Source organism: Labrus bergylta, chromosome 4 (assembly GCF_963930695.1).
Source record: "Labrus bergylta chromosome 4, fLabBer1.1, whole genome shotgun sequence".
NCBI lineage: Eukaryota > Metazoa > Chordata > Actinopteri > Labriformes > Labridae > Labrus > Labrus bergylta.
The window spans coordinates 19122526-19148907 of record NC_089198.1 but is presented as its reverse complement, the minus strand read 5'-3'; the positions used below and the strand labels follow the sequence as shown (position 1 = coordinate 19148907).

Genomic DNA, 26382 nt, shown 5'->3' with positions numbered 1-26382 from the left:
ACTTGTTTTAATTTATTATGTGTTAAGAATGCACTCTTGGGGTAAAACTAAGTGGATATGCTTTATTAGTGCTCTAGCTTTCTCATTGGATTAGCTAAGTTTGTGTTTTTGTTATATTATGTGGAGTTTGTCAGATCAGTATCATTTATTCTTCACTCATTAAAGTGTGAAGGTCCAAACCAAAGAGGCTAGAGGAAATAAGTCACATAAGCATGCAATACAGGGTGAATCATTTCAACAAAAGGGCTAGTCTGGAAAAAGTGAAATTTGACAAGTGAGATGGAAACAGGAAAGGCAGGTTGATAGGATCACAAGTCATTGGGGAAGAACACGAATGATTAAGTTAACAGTACATTTTGTAACACAGCCAGAGATTAAACAGCTGTGTGTGAACATCTCAGAAGCAGCTGTCCCATATAGTTTAGTCCAAATAACATTTGAGAAAACAAATGTCTCTAATGGCAAAGACAATTCATGGTGAAAAAAAAAAATCAATCCCAAGCAAATTTAGATATATTATAAGAATTATCAGGTTGTATGTTTCATTTTGTAAAAAACGATAAAACAGCTTGTTCTTGGTTCTTGAAAACGACCTTTCCAGCGCCTTAAGTAAGGTGTAAAAACAGGTCTCACCCAGACTGGTGAGGGGCGGTAAATGACCACAGAAGCTTTTCTGAACCGAAGAGGAAGAATTCGTTTTGTGAAAATGTACAGAGACCTCACGATCCTGGAAAAAAAAAATCCTCAACTTATCAACCCTGCTAGAAAAAAAACCCAATAAAAACTGTGGAAATGTCTCCATTCTTCTGAGCTGTACCAGTGGATATGAGGACTTAATAATTGATTACTCCCGCCGGTGGAGGGCAGCAATACGTCAATGCTGCGTCTAGTCTGCCAACCAAAAGAAGAAGAAGAAGAGTTCATTTTGTGACGTCACCAGCGTGTTGCCGGAGAAGGCCGGAGCAAGATGGCGGGGTCCAAGGTGAAGCAGGACATGCCTCCTGCGGGAGGCTATGCAGCTTTTGATTACAAGAGAAATCTACCAAAACGAGGACTTTCGGGTACTTGCACTACACACTTAAGTTACCAAATACCACAGGTCCACACCAGAGCTACTAATCATTCACAAGTTGTTGACATTTGCTACACTGTAAAAAGCGGCTAATGCTAACAGGTCAGTGGGACAGACTCAAGGAGCTCGACTACAATTTAAATGTCGAAGTCATCAGACACTCGTGGTTAAATATATTTGTTAGCGCAGGACCAGTCTCTTTTGACCGCAGTGTTTTTTATTTAAACAGTTGAAGTTGTTGAGTACAGTTTTCATGTGAAGTATTGTTGACAGCGGTGATGGCTAGCTGCTAACCTGCAAACACTGCACCTGGTGTTGAAACAGATTCTGTTTGATGTTATTTAAAAACTGTTCCTGACGGGGATTGCCTTTTTTTTTCAGCCTATCAAGCCAGCAGCTCAATGTGTGAAACTATCAGTTTGAAGAAATGTAAATTTGGTTCACAGTTTCTGACCCTGTCCTGCCAGGTGCTCATAAACAGAACACCAAACAAATCTCTGCTGCGGATTCATTTGCAGCTTTAAGTGTGAAGTGAACTGGTGTGACAGGTTTGAGCGATCAGGAAACACAGTGGATTGTTGTGTTAGTTGTTGCACACTTTGAATGGAGAATAATTAGATGTTGTGCCTGAAGGAGGACAGTGTGTCACAGACGAGTGAATGAGAGAAAGTGTGCAGCTACATCACACTGGTTGTGATCAGTGTTGCTGATGTTTTGAGAGTCCACTACTTTTGGGGAATTTAAATCTATATGGATGTGTTGAAGTTTAATGAAGACAAAATATTTTTGATACAAACAGCTAGTCTGTGCAATGCGTGTCCGTATGTTAATTATGTGAATGACGAATCTGCAGTTTAAGCCTATAATGAATAAAGATAGCTAGATTAATGTTTTTGAATAATTGCCTTGAAGAGTAGTTTTATTTCTGTTTATTGACTTATTCGTTAGAGGCCAGTTGGTGCACTTTCTTTTCTGACAGTCAACATTTGAGACTGATAATGGTAGAATTGCAGCTGAAGTGAGGCAGGGCATCTGTAATCTGTAAATACTTGCATAAGAGCTGTGTTGAGCAAATGTAGTTCACTGTAACACTCATGATTCTGTTCTCGGCCTACACAAATCAATATCCGCTTCTATGAATGTATACCTGTTTAAACTCAAAATTTTACTTTAATAAAGTCACAGAAAAAAATATTTTCGTGCTGTTTCAAATAACAGCTGTGGTCGCTCTATTACAGCCCAATTCATAGTGCTGATTATTGAAGTCATTTTGGGCTTTAAGGAAGGTATAAAAGGACACTACTCTATTGTTACATAGGATAATAAACAACAGTAATTTTATCTTTATTTTCTTGTTGTCTTGATCACTGGAAGCCACAGTCTGAGCAACCCCTAATTACTTAGACCTGGAATTGAGGGGTCACCCTGTGGGTCTTCCTTCTACTGTCAAGATAAAACAGTGGTATCTTTTTCACCACCAGATGGAGACACTGCGCTGTCTTTGTTTTAATCATCTTGAAAATCACAACCTCCAACTGTAATTCAATGTGCAGATCCAGAACTCACTCCAGACAACACTGGAGTTGAGAGTTCCTGTTTCTCGATCATCAATTATTTTTTTTTTAGCAGTTTTTAATATTTTCTCAGCTATAACTATTACCACTTTTGATACTGTTCGGGAGCATGGATGATTAAGGCTTCTTGCCAAATAACCAATCAAATAATTACGGCTTTTTCCAAAAAAAGAAATGCAGCCTGTACTAATGTCTAAAGTTCCCTTCATGAAACAAACTCGCAGTGAGCCACAGTCACTGCAACCATTTAGAGCTGCAGATGTAGACTTTGTAGTATGCATCTAATGCAGGCGAGGAATGAAGTAGCAGTGTTAAGTGGTGGTATGAACTAGAGTATCACCTTAACAGGTTTGCAGGTGAAGCGGCTGTTGTAACCTCATGCGTCACAATGTGTTGGTCTGAACTACAGGTGCAAATGAGTTCATTAAATAATAATCGGTTACAAAACAAATGTAATCGATAATTGTTTTTGTACTCCACATGTTTGTAAATGTTTCTTGTTGCATTGTGGGTTCTAGGATAGGCCTAATTCAAAACAGAAAAAAAGGAGCACACTCAAACAGAAATAAAACTTCAGGTGCACGAGCACAAAAAGAAAATAGATGACAAACAAAGCGCTGATAAAAGCTCTGTGCTGAAACGTGTGTCTGTTGTTGATCCGTACGCTGCTACCTTAAGAAAAGTATCCCTTTAATTTACCCCTTTCTGAATTCCCAGTGAACTAAAAGTCCCAAACAAACAAAATATGTATTATGATCTACGAAAGTTCAGTTCAAATTGTCTTTTTAGAGATAATTTGAAGAAGGACTTAATAACTACAAAACGGAACGACCTTATAGGGAGAAATAGCTCATAGCGGACAGACGAGTGAGAGTGTCATTATGCACAGGTGAGAAAGATGACACAACTTAACTTAAATCGTTCATTTCTGCACCTCTAGTCTGAACTGTGGCAGGTATTTACTGTGTTTGTAGATTATTGTGAAATAGGTTTGACAGAGAAGTCCTCAGCAGCTGCAGTTTGCTGCATGTTGTTGATGTATGCCAGAAGTCAGTTGCGCAAGGCTTTTTTAACACAAACTACAAATCCTCTCTTCTTCAATGTAATTTATTCAAAATTAAAAGGGAAATCTTAATTACTGTATCTGGCACACTGTAGTTCGATTAAGCACAGCAGGCTATTGCAAATGTATATCACATCATGGTCATAAAGACGTGTTACAGAAAAATATGCCTAAGGGATTCATCTGTCCTGTTTTAAACCGGTTTGAGTGGTTGCTAGTATCTGTGGCCTTCCGGGGGTTGAGAGAATAGTACATAAAAGGTTCATTCCTATCTGTGTATATATGTTACATGGTACTTGTATCTAAATAGGTTCATTGTGGTGGGAACTTAAACCCCAACATTAAATTATCTTTGTAAAGAAACACTAACATGAAACTGTCACTGGTTTCTTCTTCCCTTGGCAGGATATAGCATGTTCGGGATTGGCATTGGAATCATGGTGTTTGGTTACTGGAGGCTTTTCAAGTGGAACAGAGAGAGGAGGTGGGATACTTTAAACAAATATATATGGAAGTCAAAGTTTCTAAAAATGTTCATTATTGTGCTGTAGCAGCTGGTGATTTGTGTTTGTACATCACAGACGCTTGCAGATTGAGGAGTTGGAGGCTAGGATAGCTCTGATGCCGCTGCTGCAGGCCGAGCAAGACCGAAGGTGACATAAATCATCATGCGTACAAATTCCCTTTTCACATTTTAAATTGTGATTGTGACTCTCAAAGATAAGCGTCTTTAAGTTACATGTTTCTTCTGATCAGGACCTTACGGATGTTAAGGGAGAATTTGGAGGAGGAGGCGATCCTCATGAAGGACGTTCCAGGTTGGAAGGTAAAGGAAACGTTTTGACTCCTTGTGTTAGACTCCTGACACATAAGAGAGCCTTGCATCACATTTTTGATCACTGGTAAATGTTGATCACAGTCACTCTTAAGTGTGGTAGTTAGTCTTTTTCATCTTTGTTCAACATCTAAAATTTGAAGCATTTCAATACATTTAGATTCCATGAGAATGAAAAGATGAAGCACTCACTCACATTTCTTTTTTCAGGATTATCAACACTTAAATTTAACTTACTGTCTTTTGAAATCCTTTTTTTGTTTTTACACACAAAAAAACATTGCAGCTCTAAATGTTCTTCAATCTTCTTGATTTTAAAACCTCCATTCTTTTCTCAATAAAGCGTTCAAAATCATTTGGAAATCTTAAGCATTAATCCCCTTTACAGAAACCAGACAAATGAGGCCAGTTGGAACTAATTGGTATAGGTGGTGGTGTTATATGTTAACTCTGGTAGTGCAGCACTGTTGACCCCATCTCAACTGTTTAGATGAACTCACAACTTTATTCTCAATAAATAGTAATGAGTATTCATAAGTAAATCAAAGGCTACTCTCATTTTTAAAGACTCAACATAAATCATCACTGGAGATTAATATTTGTTATCAAATGTATGCAACAAGGCTCTAACTGCACACCAATGTTTCAATAACTCCTTTATATCTTTGCAACATGAAGGAAATACAAAAATACAGCAAATACTGTATTACCTCATTCTTTTGTGATAGGGATGGGCATTTTAGACATTAGTTCAGGTCCCAGCAGCACTAACACTTCAATGTAGGGTCTGATTTTGGAGGTCTGGGTCATTATGTCAGTATCCTATTGATAAAGACTCTCATTACATGCTTTAGGTTGGTGAGAGTGTCTTCCACACAGACCGCTGGACGTCCCCTCTGACAGAGGAGCTGTTCAACCTCCGGCCCAAAGAGCAGCTTTTGCATAAGCGTTTTGGCTTCTTGTCATACGTCTGAGCAGCGGACTACAACGGCTGACAACTTGTGGACCCAAGCCCTCAATACAGCTTGTAAATGTTCAATATTAAAGTATCTTTTTTCTGTACCTCATCTTGGTTTATCTGGTGTCATTTTTACAATGTGGACTTTATTTAATGAATTATTGAACTTGACATCTGAGAGTTGCTGGTAACCTTATGTACAACATTTTATCTTAGGAGCTTGGAGGGCTGATGGACTAGCAGTTATGTTTTGCAGCACACATGCAGAGGGTTTAAGTCTAACTAGCGGCTCCTTTCCCACATGGAAAAATAACTTTGGGAATGATTGAGTATACAATAGTGAAACAAGATAATAGAAACAGTTTTGCAGTAAACTGCTCTCACCAAGTTTAAATACCAATTATGTACTTCCATGATTTTTACATCATAGTCAGGATTAATTAATTTGTGCTCATCAATGCAATGATTAACCTTGGTATATAAAAAAAAACAAGCCATCTGGTTTTCACTTTCCTCGTTTTTATTTAAAAAGCAGCATCAAACAGCATCATTCTGTAAAGTTCTGTGTAAACTTCATTAAGCTGACATGATGAAAAAGGGCCCTGTTTCTTGACATTCGACCACTTCGTCAAGGAAACTGCCCAGCCCTATGTACAGGTCAGACTGACCCCTTTCAACATGATTTCTTGGACCATGTTCATATCAAATGTTGACATTCAGAGCAACATCTTTGAAAGGCCTCAACTTCCTTGTCTGCAGGATCCTGGCAAGCTCCTCTCCTCAGGGGCTGCACGCTGGACCTGAAACAGGGCAGTGCAGAATGTTCAGCCAGGTTAAGTTTTCTGTACCACAAACCAGAGCACATGGGATTTTTTTTTTTTTTATATCTATGAAGACAAGGTTGTACCTGTTATCTGCATAAAGGGTTAATGCCGCTCACTTCAGCCTCAAGGAGATCCAGTGAAGCCTCCAACAGTCAGTTTACTCTAGAGAGAAAGAAAAATGGATTACACCTGGAAAATTACATCAGTCACAAGACAAATCACAACAAAATGCATGCAGCCCTATGTATGAGTCTGAAACTCACCACTGACTCTGTGTAAGGATACAAAGAAACTGCAAATTATCTAGACACCTTGCACATCAATAAGGACTGCGGTGGGATATTACAGGAGCAAATTTGAAGACTAGTGCAGTGAACGGAAGTGGACTGAGCACAAAATTACCCACGAGGCTGCTTTTAGTGGTGCACTCAGGTGGAGCAGAACAATCCAGAGGGGCTTCATAGAAACATTTTTTTTTTCTCAATGGACTTGGATGTTTTATGAATCAGATTCGGGTAGAGGCCATGGCATGTTGGCGACATCTGAAGCAGAGTACTATAAACGACTAACTTGAAGGCATTCATGGAAACAATGAGAACTGAGTTTGAAGGATGTGAGCAAAGCAAAAGGAGATTGTTACCTCACGTGCATTGGCCTATTTTCTCCACATATGACCTAGGCAAGAGCAGCTTTCATCTCTGATGAGCACTTGTTGGTAGGCGCAACACTTCACTCTCCAAGGACTTGTAGGTTTTTGTAGTAGCTGACCTCTTGAACATAATGAAGCTTTAACATGACCAGACACCAGCTGATGTTTCCCTGCACTCCTTGTGCCAGTGCAGGGGCTTAATACTCAAACCGCATCAAGGGTTTGATCAAAACCATTGTCCGATGGTCTTGAGACCTGTACAGGATTCATTGGGCCAGAAACCACTGATACTGTTTAAGTATTTAGAAACCGGAAAGGCAGCTTTTTCTTTTTTTCTTTTTTCAAATATAACCAAGTGGAAAATTTATAGTACACCCAATTTTCAGCTAACCCCTCCATTATCTCAATCAAAGCTATTCCAACTATAGTGACTTAACTGTCGCAACTTTAAACTCCCCATGCGATAAGTTTTACAATGCAAAAGAATCAAGATTATTTTCCACAGTCTGTTTAATAGGCTCCATGAAGCCAAACTGACAAAGAAAAAAAAAAATTGTTGATCATACAAAGAACATAAAGTACAAAACTGTTCCCGGTTGAGATTTTACTTTGGGGAAACGTAGTTACATTTTTCGATCACTTTAACAAGATTAGTCCATTTTACAGCACATTTAAAATGCAGATGTTGAGCAGAGCATAGAAGATACCTTGGACAGACTTCATGAACAGCCGGCCACTTCGGATGTGTAGTTCACCAGTCTGAAAGGAATTCACTCTTTTGGGAAATTGAACACACAGGAGCCTCGGCTAAACTTAGTTTTTAATAGTAAAAAGGAATTTAGCAGAAAATCCCCCAAAGCTTTTAGAGTTATTTTCTTCTTTCAGTTAAAACCTGGCAAGACGAAGGCCAGTCACAAAGACTGACAGGGGAAAAAAGGAATAAACAAACAAGCCCCATCGGATATTTCAATATAAAAAAAACAAAAATAACTAAGGAATCAAAATCAGGAAACACTTCTAATGTGCTGGACAAAAAGAAAAAGTCTACAGCAATGGTAGTGGCTGTTCAACGAAAAGCCATGTGGAGAGCTGTTTGATCCCCTTACTGGGACTTGTCAGTTCTTATCAGATTATACAGTTGCCTTTTAGTTAACAAACGACCTTTGAGGAATCAAGATGCCCAATTAAGCAAGATAAGAGTCTTGAACTGTACTTTGTTACATGGTTTGTTAAGGAATGACCAAAACTCATGGCTACATTTTTTGAAGATGCTTGAGCTACTACAACAGAACTACAAAACTAAGGTCAGCAATAACACGTGGACACTTTTCTTGAGGAGCGCATCTTTGAAATACAGCCAGCCAAGTGATGATCTTGAATCAGGGAGATGTTTACTCGTGTGTAGCTGAGGATAAGAAGTGGGCACACAGGTAAAGACACGGAAAGTTCCAACACTGGAGTTTCACAACACCCCCCTCATCCCACCAGACAGTCCAAAACCCCTCCCGATATGTTTGCGTTAGGTGCTCCATCAGCTTAGGTACGAGAAATAGCCGATTAAGTAGGTTTCATTGTTAAAGGGGTTGGGGGGAGGGGGGGCTAGTGAGATTTGGGACTGGTTATAAAGAGGCATCTACTTTGGCTGAGGTACAAGACTGAGGGGCGTATATGATACAGGTTCTCATATGTTGGGGCTGTGAAATGTGATGCCTAGTGTCATTGAGAATTCAGAAGTTACCACAATTAATACATCTTTCCAAGCATTATTTTCTTCAGAAATGTCATTACAAATACATGTCTGGTTAAGATCAGTTTCTAAATGCAGATTTTGTTTTTAAAAAAACAGCCCCAACATAAGTACATACACAGTGCAAATGCATATCATTCATGCTTACCATAGCCATCATATCCATCGCGGTAACTTCCTCCTTGGCGATCATATGTATTCTGACCCCTAGAAAAAAAATAAAAATTAGGTATTATTGTCTTGCAATACACAATGAGAAAACTCATCCAGGTAGCTGTTCTCTCATATTCACCTTACCTATTTTCTCTGTATCCTCCACCGTAGGATCCTCCGCCACCTCCACCTCCTCCACTCCTGTATCCGCCGCCACCACTGTTACCACCAAAGCTCCTCTCTCCTCCTCCAAAGCTCCTGTCGCCATAACCCCGGTCATAGCTTCTTTCGTATCCACCACCTTAAAGTGAGGGGGAAAAACATGGACGGCAATTAACTACTCATCCAGCAGTACAGAAATTTGAATGGAGTTAAAGTAGTAGAGAGAGGAATCCCTGAAGCAGACTGACAGTCTTCACCTCTGGAGTAACCTCGCCCACCTCTACCCCTATTACTGCCGAATCGTCCTCCACCGCCACTACCACGTCCGCTTGAAAATCCTCCTCTGGGGCGCCCGCTCTTTCCAGCTGCATCCACGCGGATCGTCCGGCCATCAATCACCTGCAACAAGAGGCAACTTTTAATACAAGGCCATACAATTTAATTTACAAGTTAATTTTATTTAAAATTAAATAGTCAAAATATATTTAATATAAAAACAGGCTGATAATTGCTGGGTAGAAGTTACCTTGCCGTCCATTCCTGTCATGGCGTCTTTAGCATCTTCAATGTTGTCGTATTTCACAAACCCGAACCCGCGAGATTTCCCGGTCTCTTTGTCCCTGATCACATCCACTGAGGGGGGAGGGGGGGGGGAGAAAAAAAAACACTATTATGTAGAAAACGCTTCAGCAGTTCATGCAAAACTACATTTGTGAAACTAATCCACTGTACAACATGTAACAGGAAAAGAAAAGGGCGTCAAACCTTTTTCGATGGTTCCATATTTGCTGAAGGCCGCCGCCAGCGCGTCCTCACCGGTATCGAAGTTCAGCCCTCCAACGAATAATTTACCTTCGTCCGACATTTTCAACGTAGCTACAGAAAGAAAGAAAAGAAACTTTAAGTCAAACCTGTAATGCAAAATGAAAAGAAACAATAACGCTGCAGCAGGAAAGTAGGTCACGGGTCAAGTAATTCGCGACGTGAATTGTAGATTTGTAATAATTCCTCCCGAAATTCTCTGAATATCTGTCGTGCATACCGATTGTAACACTTTTATTTTTTTTAAGATGGATATTTCGATAGATTTAATCGACAAAGCGGGCTTCATTCATTGTCTTAACCCGTGCAGTACGAGAGTCGGGCCTCGGGGGCCTACAAACGTGGTTAGCAGATTAGGGTCCCGCTAGCTCCAGTTTTCCTTTCAGCGCCATTTTGTAGCAGGGAGCTCGTGGTCATCCCTTTTGTTTCGATGGTTCAGATGCGGACAGATGACTCCTCTACTCGGTTATATAATGCTTATATAATATACAACTACCATACATTCAGTGTGCTTCTTAAATTCCGCGAAAAGTCTTTTTTTTTTTGTAAACACATTGCGAAATAAACCAAAAGCGGATCGAATTATTTTAATTACCACCGCAATTAATTATAACGGTTTTTGGTGCGAGCGTTTAAAAGAAGTTGAATACCACATACAAAATAAAAATCTTGCTTGAAAATGATAAGCGGGCGCTGTAATACAAGCTGTAAGAAAACCACATTGTGTAAGAAAGTGAGTGATTTCTTCTTACCTTTCGGCTGGCTGTGGTGCTGCTTGAAGGGAGCTGGGCTGCAGGTCGAATGAGAGAGGAGAGAGAGCGCGCGTCCTTTTTCAACTCGCACTGCGATGACGTCTTCTTCTCTCGGTTCATCTGCGGGACAACACGCAACACGGCGGGCAGTGCTGCCCCCTGCTGTATCTGATCTCCAAATGGTGTGAGCCTATTATAGATAAGAGGGGTTTCCAACCTTTCTTAATCTGAGAGCTACTTTCAGAAAAATTAAAAGTGGCCAAAATAAATTATTTCTACAGTTTACGTCAGATGGATTAAAGCTGCTGTTTGTGCGTGTGTGAAATTGCAATAAGCCAATGCTTATCAATAATCTTAAATTCACATCAATGTCCAAGAAAACATTAGTGCTTCATACTTGTTTTTATAGGCCAAATATTTGAATAGTGGGAAGAGGTGCATTTACCGTCGTCAGATTTTGATTTTGATTTTTTAACACAGTCGGTCAACCTATAGGCGAGCTGCTGAAATCCTGCCTACCAGTAGCTCCCGAACTACCTGTTGGGAGACCCCTGTTATAGATGGTTGCCTTTGTTGTTTATTTTCTCTTTGGTTTCAGCTTGTTTTTTTTTCTCTTCTGTTTTGTACACAATTAAAGTACAATTAAAGTGTTTTTTTTTCTGATCCACATGTTTTAACTTGTTCAAACTGTAGGCCTGTTGTTGATGCATGGATGGCAGTTCACTCATATACGACCATATGCAAACTTCACTACTTATCTGTAGTGCATCTTCCTCATGTTACAACTGTTCCAACCTCAGTAGGCTAGATATCATTTATTGTTTATTACCAGAGTATATAGTCTCCTAGGCTATGCATATGTCAGCTAAATATTTACGACAACATTTATATATATATTTCCCATAAACATCCATTTAATGATTTCCCAAAATTAAAACATTTACATTTTTTGTATTATGTGTTTGATATAGAATTATGCCTCATTCACATTATTTTGAGAATGGCAGTAAAAACGTTTACTTTATACAAGTTTCGATAACTATATGTCTGGCATAATATTACTCTACAGCTGTGTACTTCTCATGCACAAGGTGCCACATATCTGATAAGTGTTGTGTCTCTTTGAATAAATTTCATTTTGTGTTTGAAAGAAGCAGAAGTAATAATAAACAGTGAAGACACAGATCTTCACAACAGAAAGTCTTGAAGTTTACAGATAGATGAAGAGGAAAATGTGACTTGTTTCATGTATGAAAAAGGCTTAACACAAACATCTCATTCATTTTCTCTCTTTATTCTTTGCGGTTCTTCCCGTTGCTTATGTGTACATTCAAATATTGCATAAGAGAAACATTTTTTAGGAACTCCCTCTACACCAGGGATGGGCAACTTTGGTCACAGCAAGGGCCACATTAATTTAATTCTCACTGCCAGGGGGCCAAATTGTAGTTTCCAAAAACGATTACAGTCAATTATGTCTCAATTTAACTCAACATATACCAGTAATCAAATATTAATATGGACATATTTCTGGTTTTCATGATTTCATGGCAGATTTTGTCACGTTTTCTTCATGTTTCCAAATAATTGATTTGTCAAAATTGAACTGAGGGCCACGTTGAGGGTTGGCCGCCAGTTGCCCACCCCTGCTCTACACAAAACAAAGCCGTTTACATTCAGGACATGTACGGATAAGGCTTTGGAGTCCATGAAACCTACAGCCAGGTTTCTGTATGGAACACGACGAACAACATGAAAAATGCTACATTATCATTATCAATGACAAAAATGTCCCTGCAGGACTGTCTCAGATAAAGTTACATACTCAGAACATTGACATCACAGAACAGACTCTTGGAGACTTTGGGCTTATTTTCTAAAGAAATGCTCATAGTGTTGAAAAGGTGCCTTAGGTGCCTTGGCCAATCTCCCACTGATTTTGCAAGGTCCAGAGTCAGCTCAGGTTTCAATGATGATACCATCACAGTGGAAGGATCTTTTCTTGAAAGCCAGAGAACTAGAGTTCATGGTGAGGAGGCTAGTATGGGTGAGACGCCTGTGACAGGTATGAGTTCCTGCGAGTCCGCCTGCGAGTCTGCCTCTGTTGCATTAAAAACTGCAGCCGCTGTAGCTTACAGTGCAACGCCTGATTCTCCTGTGTGGGTGAGTGGAGGGGAGGACTCTCTTCATCTACAGGAGAGAAAACCATAATTACATGTCAGACACACTACCTGAAAATAAAGCTCATTTTTACCATGAAATCCAATTTATCATGACGTCTTTTGATAGAAATGTAAAATTTGGATAAAACAGCCTCCACTGTCACTAGTCCGTTATCTGATGACTCAAAATATTATAGTACACACAAAAACCAAAAGAAAAGAAACAAAGACAAATGGAGAAAAAGTGCAGAAAAGTGAAAGCAAAGAAAAAAAAAAAGCAATTTGGAGGTTAAAACATGTTTTAGTAGATCGCCAGTAGAGTTTCAAGGTAAGTTTTAAGACATGATCCTTCACATCTTAAAGGCGTGTGACTAAAACTGTCCCAAATGTTTGGTCAGTGTCATTTAATCCATCTGAAATGTTAGTAATAAGAATGTATGAATGCAATCTTTGATAAGTCTTTATTTTGACTGTTGTTTAAAGCTCACCTGGAGTTTTAGCCAGGTGCCCTTCCCTCTGTGTCTCCAGTGTTTTACTTTTATCTATGCTTTGCTCCTCTGTAGTGAGCACTGGGCTGGCTGGAGGGGTTGAAGCAGCACAATGCAGGTTAGGGCTGGCAGGCGAAGCCCCCTGGTGGTGGAGGGCAGCTCTAAGGAGGTCTTTGAGGATCTGGAGGATGATGGCGATGCCACCTTGAGGTTGGCTGATGCTGCTCTGACTGCAAGGGGCCAGAGTGCCTGTTGGGATTATAGAGGATAAAAAGAAGAATGCATTAACATTAGTTTACAGTAAAAATACTAATAGGTTGAGTGGTTCCAGCTGTTCAAATAACTTTTCTTCATGTGTTTCTTTGTCTTGAGTATTTAACAGGTTTGGATTGAGTAAACGATCTGAATTATTTTCTTGTTTCTTGTGTTTGTTTTTTTTGTTTTTTTTCAATGCATGTTAGTTTTTACTCATTGTATAAAGTTTTTAACATTTTTATTGTTTTTTTTTCCTTTTTGACTACCTTATTCATTTAAGTAAATTCTATGATCTGGCTGCCTCAACACTGCAATTTCCCAGTCTGATTATCACGGTATATCTAAATCTCTATCTCTCAATTGATTCGTCCACAGTGTTACAAACAATTCAAAAACATTTATAGGGAGAAGATGGAAGACAGAAAGTAAAGAATGCAAAGCAGTTGACTCCTTAGAGCAGGGGGACCATGACTTGCTTCTATTGAATTCAATAGGTTTCACACAAACCCCCACCCATTGTGTCTGGGTCCCCCACCCATAATCTCTGCCGAAATTCACACCACTGCAGGGGGGCAGCTGTTCTTCTTTTCATGGAAATGATCGAGATGGCCCTCTCCTTTTCTTTTGGTATATACAAACATTCAGAGACAATCCCCTCTTACACGTCACTGACCAGACATTTCCATAACACTGAATGAAGCATAATGCACCCCGCCCCTCTCTACAGCATGTCAACCACTGCTGGGACATCACCCACTGCATCCAAAAAACCCAACACTTACCCCGCCCTTACCCCCAGCCAGGTGAAACAGGAGATCACTAGGCTCCCAATAAACAAAGATAGTGGGCCAGACAACATCAATACCTCTCCAATAAATGATATATCTCAGCTTTACATTTTTTTTTAGTTTTCCTGGGCAAAAGATGTACAGCAGTGATGCTCAACCCATTTGGAACTAGTTGTGACTCTTTCAGGTCCTACTTGGAAAAATTTGGAAAAGTAATTATTTAGAAAAGGGAAACATTCTTTGCAAGTCATGTCACTGTGTTTCCCATGCATCTTTTAGGGAAGAAACAGTTTTTTGATTGTGGCTCTTGCAGAAATATTTTTTTTGTCATTGTGGCTCTTAAGTATAATGAAGCTGATAACCACTGATGTACAGTATTAAGTCCCTGGTACATGGTCCTTTTTTGGTACACAAGGATGCAATGGGTATTGGTCAATCATATCGCATGGCATGACTTGCTGCAAAACCAGCGTTCTGTCTGGGAAATCTGAACCAACCCATTTTTTTAATAGCAAAACCATCAACAATGGTGAACTGAATTTGATACTCAATTTTTCATGTGCATGTTTTCCACTGTTTTTGTGTTGATGTTGTGTAGAAGATTTTGTAGAATCAGTTTTGTATTTCTGTTATTCTGAGTATTAATTACGGAGCACACACACTAGTCAAACATACTGGACTTTAGGGGTGAATCGGCTTGGGCATGATATGGTTTTCCTAGTGTGAGTGCGCCCTCATGCAAAACACCGAACTTCAAACGATGTATTAAAGCCTCTATACAATCTTTTGTTGAGGTTCAGGATTGTGAGTTAAGCATGCAAGGAAGTATCGGTCGCACAGTGACTGAAGGCCTGTAAACTATGATTCAGTAAAGACCTCTGAGTCTGGTTCTACCTGAATTCTCTACTAATGGTTTTCCAGGACCCTCTTCTGCAGTTTGAATATAAGCAACATATGTGGAGGATGATATCTTTTTCCTGACACACAAGACCTTCTCATGCCTGTAGAAGTGAGTGATTACTGAGGGTTGTCTTCTCTCGACTCCTCAACTTTTTAACAACACCCAGCCCTGCCTCCAGGAGGGAGGCTTATTGCTGCTCCCCTACACAATAGGTCCTACAATACCTAACCGGGCAGCTGATAAAGAACTAAAGCTCAACATCAGCTAGACCAAAGACCTAGTGGTGGATGTAGTGGGGACATTGGGATGAAAATCAATTAAAATACTGGCCAGGTAAAACAACCCTAAAGGCCTCCTAGTTAGTCAGTAGTTTGCAAAGTCAATTCTCTGATCTTTGCTGTGGTGGTAACAAGCTGGTAAAAAGGCCACTAGGTGTAGCTCAGAGTAAAACCAGGCAGCTTGGTGTTAGTGGGTAAGAGGAGGACAAGGATATTATCAAAGCCTTCATAGTTTACAACTCTTCCCCTATAAAGCAAGTGTCATTTTATAAATATTTGGATGTAACAATCGACCATTCATTTTTCTGAAAAGACCACATCGAACATATACTGTATGCAAAAAGACAAAAAAAAGAATGTATTTCCCCTGCCGACTGAGATCGTGGCGAGTCGACAAATTCTTGTTTTATTTTCTACATCTGTGATTCTCAGTGACCTACAGTATTATAACACCTCATGGTATAGGCCTATGTCTGTCCACCAATGAAAAACAGGCTCAAAATTGTAGGCCAACCACTACAGAGACTCCATGAATCAGCTCACAAGAAGTGTTAAAGGGATACTTCACCCATTTGCGTTAAGCTTTGTATAATTAGAAACCTGGTAGTATTTTTGAATGGTCGTGCATCCCGCCCTCATTTTCCCCTGAGATGGGAAATCTTTGTATTTCTGAGTCTGAAAAGGAGTTTCCAGTGATGCAAAATGACAATTTTTGCGTCACTGGAAGCTGTTGCGGTTAGCGGGGTGTAACTACAACGCTAGTTCCTCATATTTTCGACCACTGAAGCTACAGACCAATCACAGATCAGTGGGTGGGAACTCACTCCCAGTCCGCCATATTGCTTGGAAGCTATGGCTCTATGGAGAAAGCTGATAATGGCGGAAAAATATAAATATAGCGGCGAGATGGCTGCTGCCGACAGGCCGGTCTTGTGTTTTGGCTGCTGCGGCCGCGGGGAGCCCGGCCTGTTGGCAGCAACCGTCGTGCGGCTATATTGATATACTGCCGCCGCCGACCGCTGCCAGCTCAGCAGCAGAGACATAATGCCTGCCTGTCGGCGGCGGTGAGGACGAGGAGCCGGGGCCGGCTCGGGTTGGGGCGGACTGGTAGTGTCGGTGCTCTCATTGTTTGACTATGGACACAGACATAGACTCTGTTTTCTGCCAGGAATTTCCAAGATCAATTCTGGAAGAAATCTCTGAATCAGTTGAGGAAATGGTCTTATGTGTTGAAGTAAATATGTCTGTAAATGTTTTTATTACTATATTTCTACTGCTATATTGTATATTTTGGAGAAACTGGATCGATCGAATTTCCCTCTGGGATTAATAAAGTATTTCTGATTCTGAACTAGAGGTCCTTAGTGGGAGTGGCCTGCGGTGCTCTACATTCTGGGATTTGGTGTCTTTCATCCACATGACCCAAAAAGACACTTTCTGCCTTTTCACGGCCAAGAAGGCACCAACTTCAAAATTTATTTCACATTTCTACTACAAATATGACTCAATGGCAATACAGATTCATGTTTCAACGGGTGAAGTATCCCTTTAGGGCTGGCTTACAGCATTGTCTATGACCCTATAACCACACACCCTGAACAATGAACTTAAACTATTAGCATTAAATCTGAGAAACAGGGTCCCAGGTTCAAATAAGTAAACTTGAATATGGTAAATGGCCTTGAGCTTGTATAGCACTTTTTCTAGTCTCCTCTCCCGACTACTCAAAGCACTTTTACACTGTATGTCACACCCACCCATGCACACACTGATGGTAGTGGTCAATACATCATCCATCAGAAGTAACTAATCACATTCATACACCACCACAACTTGGGGATCGAACCCTCGACCTTCCGGTTGAGAGGCGACGACTCTACCAACTGACCCAATGGTTCTCATACTGCTTCTTCTTGTTATTTTTCATGTTTACTTTTTCTTTTAACCTGTAAGTTTATCTTCCCTTGTGCTACTTTTAGAACTGAAGTACCCCTTGTAACAATAAAGGTTTATTGATTCATTGTCAACTATACATTTTTGTGCTCTTATTATGCCGTTACATCATATTCAGCACATGCTGTTATCATACTTACCAGAAAAAGTCCCAGAGAAGACACCAGGAGAGTGGCTCACAAAACTTTCGATTACTGCTCCTGGCTGCTTGCACAGCTCAGGAGTAGCATGATCTTGAGTATTACCCTGTAAAGCAATCAGTAAGTATTACTATGACATGAAAATACAATCACGGAGAAATGTATAGTGCAGTAGAACTTGCAAGGCTGACCTCATTGAAGGTAGAAGCCGGTGCTGGACTTGGGGGTCCAGGATCAGAGCCAGTTGGAGCAGGTGAACAGACTGGTGTGGCTGCTTGTAGCGGAGATCTGGGATGCAAAAATTGGGTTGAAGATGTGCGAGGTGTTTGGGGAGGAAAGGACTGATGCGGAAATGCACCCTGGTGGCAGTTTGTCAAAGGAAGGGATGAGCAGGAGGGGCTGGCTGTTGAGTGAAATGAAGTCCTGCTTCTTTCAGAGTTTAAATGGATCGTGGATTTAGAGTCAGAAGCAGGTGGGGTAGAGGATCCTGCAGTGTTGGTGGAGCAGTTGGTGGAGCAGCAGGAGGATGAAGAGTCAAGACGGCTCATTCTGGCCGCAGCAGGCAAGCCAGTTTGAAGGTCTCTCCTGCTACCGACTCTTAAGTCCTGGTGGAGTTGCTGATGCTGCTGCAGCTCGGCCACGTTCTGTGCAGAAAGCTGCAGCTGCACATACATCACATGTGCACCAACGCCAAGGTTTAGGTTCAGAGGTGAGCGCCCGGACAGGAAGTCGCTGATCTGAAGTGCAGTCAGGAGAGAAACACGTCACAGGGAAATTTACAATTCAGTCCAGTGTAGTTTGGCAACACCCCTGGTTACCATGGTAACAGCAGGTGCCGTTTAACTTTACAACACTAACACACATGCAGCTTTTTTTTCTACTTTAAGAAAGATAACTGAAGCAAAAGAGTGTATCTGTTTCCAGTTCAGAAAAATAACCCTTGTTGTTTTATTAAACATGGAAATCATGATGATTTATTGGATTACATATTTTCCCTGCGCATTAATGAAAGTCTCAATGAAAAACGTGTTTGCACGTGTGTGAGAAGCTACATGACTGTCAGCCAACAGAAGTAGAGAAGTAAAGGACACGATGCAATCATCTTTGCATGTGTTTACATATTTTGTGAAAGCCTTATGACTAAAGTGAGTAGGTTTTTAAATTATCACTACAGCTAAACTATAGGCTATAGGCTACTTTGTAATTGTCAAATGAAAGTATGTAAGTCAGTCCCCCCCCCCCCTAAGGGTTTTTCTTTCGTTGATTTAGTCATTCTGTGTCATCTTTGAAAAATGACGACGTAAAAAAACCCAAGTTCATCTGAGCGAGACATTGGCGGCTGAATTTCAGAGGACATCGGTGAGATGGTGAAAAATATAACAACGTGGAGTGTTAAAGGGTGTATCCACCTTATTTGTGCTTGCATACAACAGGTGGCAATTCAAGTGAACTTAACTCTTACCTGGGCTTCTGTTAAGCTTTCCAAAACGTCCATGATACCTCTCTCTGCTTTGGCAGTTGAGCACTGTGACAGCAAAAATAAAAGTACTTAACATCACATTAATGTGTGAATGGAAATGTGTATTTTCTCCCCAGTGTAAGATGGTCTTACTTACTGCTATTCCTGCCTCAACTACAGGGACCAGGGTCAGTTTGCTGCCATCTGTTACACCCAGGTCCAACAGCTTACCTGCAGTCAGCTGACTGAAACATATCCATCATTAAGTCAGGACATTTAAATAAAGACATTTTTTTTTTTATTACATAGGCTACTTCATGCTGATGATATCAACCAAAGCATCAATGTAAAAACAACCTCACCTGTCTTTATGGAGCAGGACGATTCTGTCTGTTTGCATTCTGAGTTTGTTGGAGATGTGAGTCCTCAATCCCTCCACAGTTTCTCCTCGGGGAACAGTCAGCTCCACTGGACTGCCGGTGGTCGAGGTGATGGTCAAACGCATGTTTGGCGAACTGGTAGAGCTCCCAGACCCGCAGCATGGAGACCTGCCCGGAGTAAAGCTACAGAGACCCCGCTGCTGCTGCTCCATACAGCTGAATTTTTATGAAAAGCCCAAATTCAAACCTGTTTCTGGTCGCAAGATTAAACGAAGACGAGGGGCAAGAATGAGTGTTTTTCTTTTTTATTACAGCTTCTCGTTCCTCATTGGACAGTGAGAAACAACTGTCAAAATATACACTTGAGCGCACGCTATAGATCCTTTTTACGACGGTGACCCGCGCAGCACTACTCCACCGAGTGTAAAGCACCACATCCCTGTCAGTGTAAGCCCCGCCCACATATACGCACAGCCAATAAGCGACATCCCCAACACCGGGCAGCCATTACTGTCTAATCAAAACGCCTGTTATCTCACATGGCGCCTCCCAGTTTTGTTCCTCACTCGCCATTCATAAATGATGCAATCTGCTCAGCTCCATAACGTTGTGTACAGGCTGTCATCATGCCAACATCCCTTATTGATCAACAGGATGGCACATCGTTATCGATAAAGGGCTGTAGCAATTATTAATCACATAATCGAAACCTGTCCTGATAAATACGGAAGTTTGCTCTGCCCTAACTGACTCATAGTCTACACAACAAATAAATTGTGCTATGCTGATCACGACAGTCTTTTTAAAACAAAGGGGTTTTCACATTAGTCTATATTTTATACTGTATTAAGAAACTCCATTCAACCACTTACCTACCTGAGCTCAAGCATCAGACTTACTAAACAACTGCTCTGGACAGGAGCTTAAGAGCCTAAAATAACCTTTATTTATTGCAGTTCTTCATAAAATATATATATATTTTTGGATTGATTACAATTGTTTATCAGTCATGAAAGATTGAGACAGACATGTATAGAACAGACTGCAGCTATCAGAAACAAATATGTGTGGTGTCTTAAAAATGCATCACATACATACAAATATATAAAAAATACATTCTTCCATATTTATGACATTTGTAACTATAAAACAGTCAAACAATGACAATAAATAAGAGTCTGTAATTAGGGAAGAATAGTCCAGTCATTTCCCATTTTTTCCTTATTTTCAAGGTCACCTGCGTGCTGACAGCTGCCCAGCACACTCTGTCCTGAATGCTTAGAACACCCTGACCAGTCCATCACATGCACGTTTATTGCCACTGTATAGTTTTCCTGTCCAGCCAGTGGGAGGACACCTTCACAGGCAGTATGTATCCTTTATATTCTGCAGTCTTTGTCCCTCTCGGCTGTTTAGTATTCTTGTCGCTCCTCTCATGGTCTGCAGTGGGGCCTCAGGCTGCACCTGTCACATGATGCTCAGTGGAGAGGAGCAGCTTGGAGTAAAGTGACGTAGGGTGCCGGGGCGGGCGGAGAAATGCAGCTAATGTGAGTCTCCACATGCTGGCTAATAATAGCTACACCCACAACACCCCCACTTTATCCAGTCTGCGTCACTCCACTCCGAAATCACCCACCTCCCTTCCTTACCCCTCCCCCACACTCACTCCTCTCCACACTCTCCTAAATGCAGAAATGGTGGGCTCATTGTTCATTTTTTCCATCTTTAAGCAAAAACAAAACAAAACCCTGCAGTACAATCTATCGCCTCCTTTTCTGGGCTGTTAAACATTGCATGGATGTTTTTTGTAGAGTAAAATCATGGATTTGGCTCTTACTCTTCATTGCTAACATGATTTATAGACATATGAGAGCTACATTTGAGATAAGTGGAGTAATTACAAGCAGTGGAATATATTTAAAAGCTCAATTTTTTTCTAATCTTTGTTGAACTTCATTGATATTCAAAAGAAAACTCACACTTATCGCTCCCTTTTTTTCTAAATTAACCAAATGAACTTATTGTCCCTGAGAGATTTTGATGGAGATCTTGTCCTCCCAAGGTGTTCTAAACCCTCTCTCCTCCCCTCCATATTATGGCATATCCCGCCTACGTTTTACAAAGCTGAGCTAGACGGGAGAGGTTGCTGCTTTACATTCTTCAAGCCTCGCTGAGAACAATTCAACAGGATGTCCTGCTCTCCAGAACGAGCACAGACGCAGCTCTGACGTCAACAAGTACAGAAACACCCACACACACACACACACACACACACACACACACACACACACACCCACACACACACACACACACACACAGAGAGCCACATTCTTCCTACCCCTTTACGGCCTCTCCTGGCATCATTTCCCAGATGTTTCAATATTCTGGTATGTCACACATTAGTGTACCTGGCATTTCAGTCATAAAAATATTTGCATGTATGGAATCAGTGCTAAATATGTCAACCAAAATCTCAATTATAGACTGAGATCATCATCAAATGGCTGATGTGTTGTCTGAAAATAAAGGAACACAGATGGAGGAGAGCATTTGGGTCGTTATCTCAGATATATTATTTTGCATCCTTCTAAATTCTGAGTGAAATGCGTCAAAATAATTTTTAATCATGGTCTGACGTTTAACCATCTGTCCCCTCATTAATTAAAATAAATAACTCCCCCCAAAATATTCCTTTCCCCCCTCATATTGTGTTTATTTTTATTTGGGAGAGGTTTTATATTGTAGAACTGCGTCATGGAATAGCCCTGTATGCCCAATTATGAATAGATTCATGCTGTTCCCTGCTTGGGCATTTCAACCTTCAACTCAAGAGGTCATTTATTAGGCCTTAAATACAGCAAAGGGATATTTTTTCAGTTAAACAACTACGATTGCAGATAATTAATCTGGATTTACCCCAGACAACGTACCTCAGACAAAGTTCATGTTTTCTAAGGAATGCTTTTTATTATTCTTTTTTCTTCTTCACATTTTGCAAAAAGCAGGCAAGTTTGGAACATTTTGATGCAGGAATGTTACATGTTGGAGCGTGTGAACAAACCATGGTATGCATAGTATTTGAAATTCAAAACAGTAATCTGTCTCTTAAAAGTCCCTATTCTGAATTTGATTCTGAAACCTTTCTCATAGTTCAATGATGAAACAAAGATTAGGAAAGCATTTCAGTGAACTCCACTGATTGAGCACTGCACTTGTGTAACATTATCAGACTTATGATGAACAATAAATATCAAAATAATTGCAGTAGAACTACATTTTTATTTTATTCCATGCGTTTTTCTTATTCGTCAAAGCCTGGCGCCTACATCACCCAGACTGCAACTCGATCACTACTGTTCTCAGATCTGGATTAGAAGTCACTGTACTAAATGATCAGAGGTTTTTATAAAGCTTTCAGTCTTCAGCACTCTGTTCTCTCTGAGCTACAAAATGGTTTATTCAACTTAACTCACACACATATTACTTTCTCCAGGATCTGTCAATCAGTGGAATTTATGAAAAAAACAACAACTGATGGGCCTGTAATGTAATATTCAAACACTGTCTGTTAACATTTCAAGGTAATTGAATAATTTCTTTTTGCCCTGCAGCAAAAAATGATGAAATACTGTAGTTCTTCTGGGTATGCCGAGATGATCTTCTGATAAATGATTGATGTTAAACTCAAGAGAGAACAGAAACCTGGCACTCCCGATAAGGAAAGAAAATAAGTTGGTCATCACACATGGAATAGTTACGACATGGAATTAAGAAAGTGTAGTTCACTTTCCAGATTTAAATTTTTGTTTAAAAAAAAAAATGGTGTTTATATAAAATGTTGGTTTGATTATTTTTTTGTGTGTGACTTCTGTTTTGTTTTAGTTTGTGTCATTTGTTTTGTTTTGAAAAAATTGTTTGGATATATTTTGTTCTGATATGTTCTGTTTTTTTTGTAAACAAACTAGCAGTGCCTTAAATAATAAGACTTTTAAGGTTTACAGTTTTTCTCGGTCGCTTTGGTACATTTCTCAGATCAGAATTGAAATTCAAAAAACTACTTGTTCAAGCTTCACATCATTGTGTCACTTGTGCACATCAAAAATGCAGTTTCTCATTTCTTTGAACAAGTTGCAAATGCTGTCTGCTGTTTCCTACATTATCAATTGCTTATGTCATTTTGATCAAAATGTATTATAATGGGTCTCTGTTGAATAGTCTCACCCCCCACAACATTTAGGCATTAGTTCATCGCATAAGTCTTTACATGCAAAATGGTTGAACAAGTTGTCATAATATTTCAAGCATATTTCTATACATTTCCATTAGACTTTTTTTCTAAATCTGTCCTGAATTAGTAAATTGCTCCCAGGTGAATCTTGACTTTCTCTAACAAAGGGAAATGTGTGAAGCATTAGATCAACCAATGATCAACCAGTTTTCTGGTTGCATCTCATGAACCATCAACTGGCAAGTATATATATAGCTGGAGCACAACACAATGTTACAATGTCTGACAATGGAAGGACAAGGAATTGGACGGGGTCAACAACCAGAGAGAAAAAGAAGAGGAAGAGGAGTGAGGCTGTGTGGCGGAGGAGCTGGGAGGCAAAACAGAGGAAGAGGCAGAAGAGGCCGAGGACATATGCGCGTTCCTGATGAGATACGAGCCACACTTGTAGACCACGTTGTCAATCACGGGCTTACAATGGCCGAGGCTGGTCGAAGGGTGAACAACTGGAAATACTGGAAAGTATATGATCGCCAGCCACATACACAGATGACCCTTCTGGCTGCCATAGATGCAGCGTGTGATGACATCACAGCAGAGGCCTGCATTTCTACTTTGTTTTTTTCTTTGTGCTATGCAGTGCTGTCTTTTCCTTTCTGTATCGCAATGACATGGTCTGTCAACAAATTACAGTACAAACAGTAAAAGTGTAAATGTGAATCTTGTCCAGTCTCTTGCAATCAATCTCCCACATACACTAAGGTGTAACTTACAATTTACAATAGCCAATTTAGCCATAGTTTGTATCAGAACACCCCTCCAGAGTACACTGTTATATTGACAACATGACTTAGCAATTTGACTGTCTTATCCGTACTCAATGACACAAGGACTTGTCATTCTGATGGCACTGACATGTTCATTGACACAGATATTCACTTTTGAGAGATGAACTAAGGATTTTGAGCAAGACACTGGCTTTTGCAGGTGATCCATGGTGTTTTGCTATTTGTACGAATTGTTTTGAGAAATGCACTTACAGTTTTGCAAATGTCGAGGATGATTCGAGAAATGTACCAAAGCGACTGAGAAAAACTGTAATAAGCTAAAGCTTCAGCCAACACATTTTCAGTCAAAATGTTCTCCTTGTTTTTCTTGAATGCGCATGCCTTTGTACATTTTTGTATTTTTATTCTAGCATTTCTACGCATTTCCTAATGGAAAACTGTATATGTTGACTGAATAAATTACTACTACTACATATGAATGGATTATGTAATGGGCTAATCAGACACAGGTCCAGCTGCCCAGGGTACCAGAGCATCTACTTAAGGGGACTGTAAACATTTGTTGTTGGAAAGTCAGTAAAGCAACACAAAGTGAGAGCAAGAGAAAAGAGCAAAGATGGGCAAAACTGACACTCAAGCGACTACAAAGTGACATGAAACAGCAATAAAGAAACTTAAAAAGACACACAAAATATGCAGGGAGATACACAACAAACTATATTCAAGGATTAACTACCGAAAAGAGAAACAAAATGCTGAACTACACAACAAGCAAGTCTTTCTCCCATGAGAGGGTCAGCTGACTTTAAAAGTCTGTGCCAAAGGGCCATTTGCCTTACTTTCCTCCTTGTTCAGTGTAAAATTCAAGAAAACATAGCAAGCAAATCACATCTTTGGTTTAAACTGACATAAAACTAGAGCTGTATTTCTCCGTAAGAAAATAAGTGTTTGAAAACAATCTTGAAAGAGTAAACGGTCTATTTTTCCAGCTATATTTTCTATTCAGCCCAAGTTATTAAAAATAAAGTTGAACATTTTTGTTCCATTAGGGTGCTTATTGTGATGTTTAGACAAAACTAGACATGTTTATTATATGCACAGTAGTCCTATCATACATGTTACCCTTAACAAATAGCTTTGTATGTTTATAGATGAGATGAAGTAGACTTTGAACACAGTCTTCTATTGTCTTAACCTGGTGGAAAAAGAGACAAAGGAGCTACATGTTTCAAAATGTCCTGGAATGTAATATGCGTAGCCTGAGAAGTTTATACACCAACACAGTAAAGGGAACATGAGGTCACATTCCTGAAACAACAGCATCTCATCTGCATGTCTAAAAAAAAAACCCGAGGCCTCACAAAAATACAAACAGTCAGACCATACTTTGTCATACTTTCTGTAATCTTACAGGCACCGACTACAGACAGACAGACAGACAGACAGACAGATAGACAGACAGACAGACATACAGACGGATAGACAGACAGATAGACAGACAGACAGATAGACAGACAGACAGACGGATAGACAGACAGACAGACGGATAGACAGACAGACAGACAGACAGACAGACAGACAGACGGTCTGGGCTAAATCTTCTAAAAAAACTTCCACCCCAAAACATTTCAAATGAAAAACCGACGGAGCAATGGTGCCCCCATGTGGTGAAAAGTGAGATTACAAAAACGACCACAGTAGATCTGTGTTCAGTCGAGTCTTACATCAGGTAAATAGTAAATACAGGAATATAAAGAAAAAACATCAGGATGTCTAAGCTAGCCTATATCTATAAACACAAATGAAATAATAGTTATTAACTAGCCTAATAAATAATATAGACAACAAATCAGGCGGGTCAGCTGCCGCCATTCATGAGCACGTCGCTGTGACAGAGGACGGATTTTCTCCTCCATCTCACATCATCACATACACCACCATCATCAGCGCA

General features: G+C 40.1%; 3 protein-coding genes across 8 annotated transcripts; 1 reads left to right on the top strand and 2 right to left on the bottom strand.

Moving 5' to 3' along the window:
- Positions 1 to 902: 902 nt before the first annotated feature.
- Positions 903 to 5611, top strand: ndufa13 (NADH:ubiquinone oxidoreductase subunit A13). Its single transcript, XM_020633984.3, has 5 exons — positions 903 to 1061; positions 4115 to 4193; positions 4291 to 4362; positions 4466 to 4535; positions 5399 to 5611. Exons 1-5 carry the CDS (start codon positions 968 to 970, stop codon positions 5516 to 5518), a joined length of 435 nt encoding a protein of 144 aa, XP_020489640.1. The 5' UTR covers positions 903 to 967; the 3' UTR covers positions 5519 to 5611.
- Positions 5612 to 6001: 390 nt separating this feature from the next.
- On the bottom strand, positions 6002 to 10753 carry cirbpa (cold inducible RNA binding protein a). Of its 6 annotated transcripts, none has more exons than XR_010666330.1 (8): positions 10612 to 10753; positions 9803 to 9913; positions 9564 to 9670; positions 9295 to 9436; positions 9015 to 9176; positions 8871 to 8929; positions 6410 to 6488; positions 6002 to 6302 (listed from the first exon to the last, which is right to left on the bottom strand). XR_010666330.1 is itself a non-coding variant. In XM_020634009.3 (7 exons), exons 2-7 carry the CDS (start codon positions 9900 to 9902, stop codon positions 8367 to 8369), a joined length of 579 nt encoding a protein of 192 aa, XP_020489665.1. In that variant the 5' UTR covers positions 9903 to 9913; positions 10612 to 10753; the 3' UTR covers positions 7468 to 8366. The 6 variants fall into 6 exon arrangements, 3 of the variants coding, with proteins under 3 accessions (XP_020489665.1, XP_020489666.1, XP_020489667.1); XR_002277978.3 differs by having other exon boundaries at positions 9020 to 9176; XR_010666331.1 differs by lacking the exons at positions 6002 to 6302; positions 6410 to 6488 and adding an exon at positions 7468 to 8380.
- A 1131-nt stretch (positions 10754 to 11884) lies between these two features.
- On the bottom strand, positions 11885 to 20224 carry LOC109984072 (midnolin). Its single transcript, XM_020634085.3, has 7 exons — positions 19398 to 20224; positions 19193 to 19280; positions 19039 to 19101; positions 17768 to 18313; positions 17577 to 17682; positions 13262 to 13510; positions 11885 to 12801 (listed from the first exon to the last, which is right to left on the bottom strand). Exons 1-7 carry the CDS (start codon positions 19625 to 19627, stop codon positions 12650 to 12652), a joined length of 1434 nt encoding a protein of 477 aa, XP_020489741.1. The 5' UTR covers positions 19628 to 20224; the 3' UTR covers positions 11885 to 12649.
- Positions 20225 to 26382: the final 6158 nt, after the last annotated feature.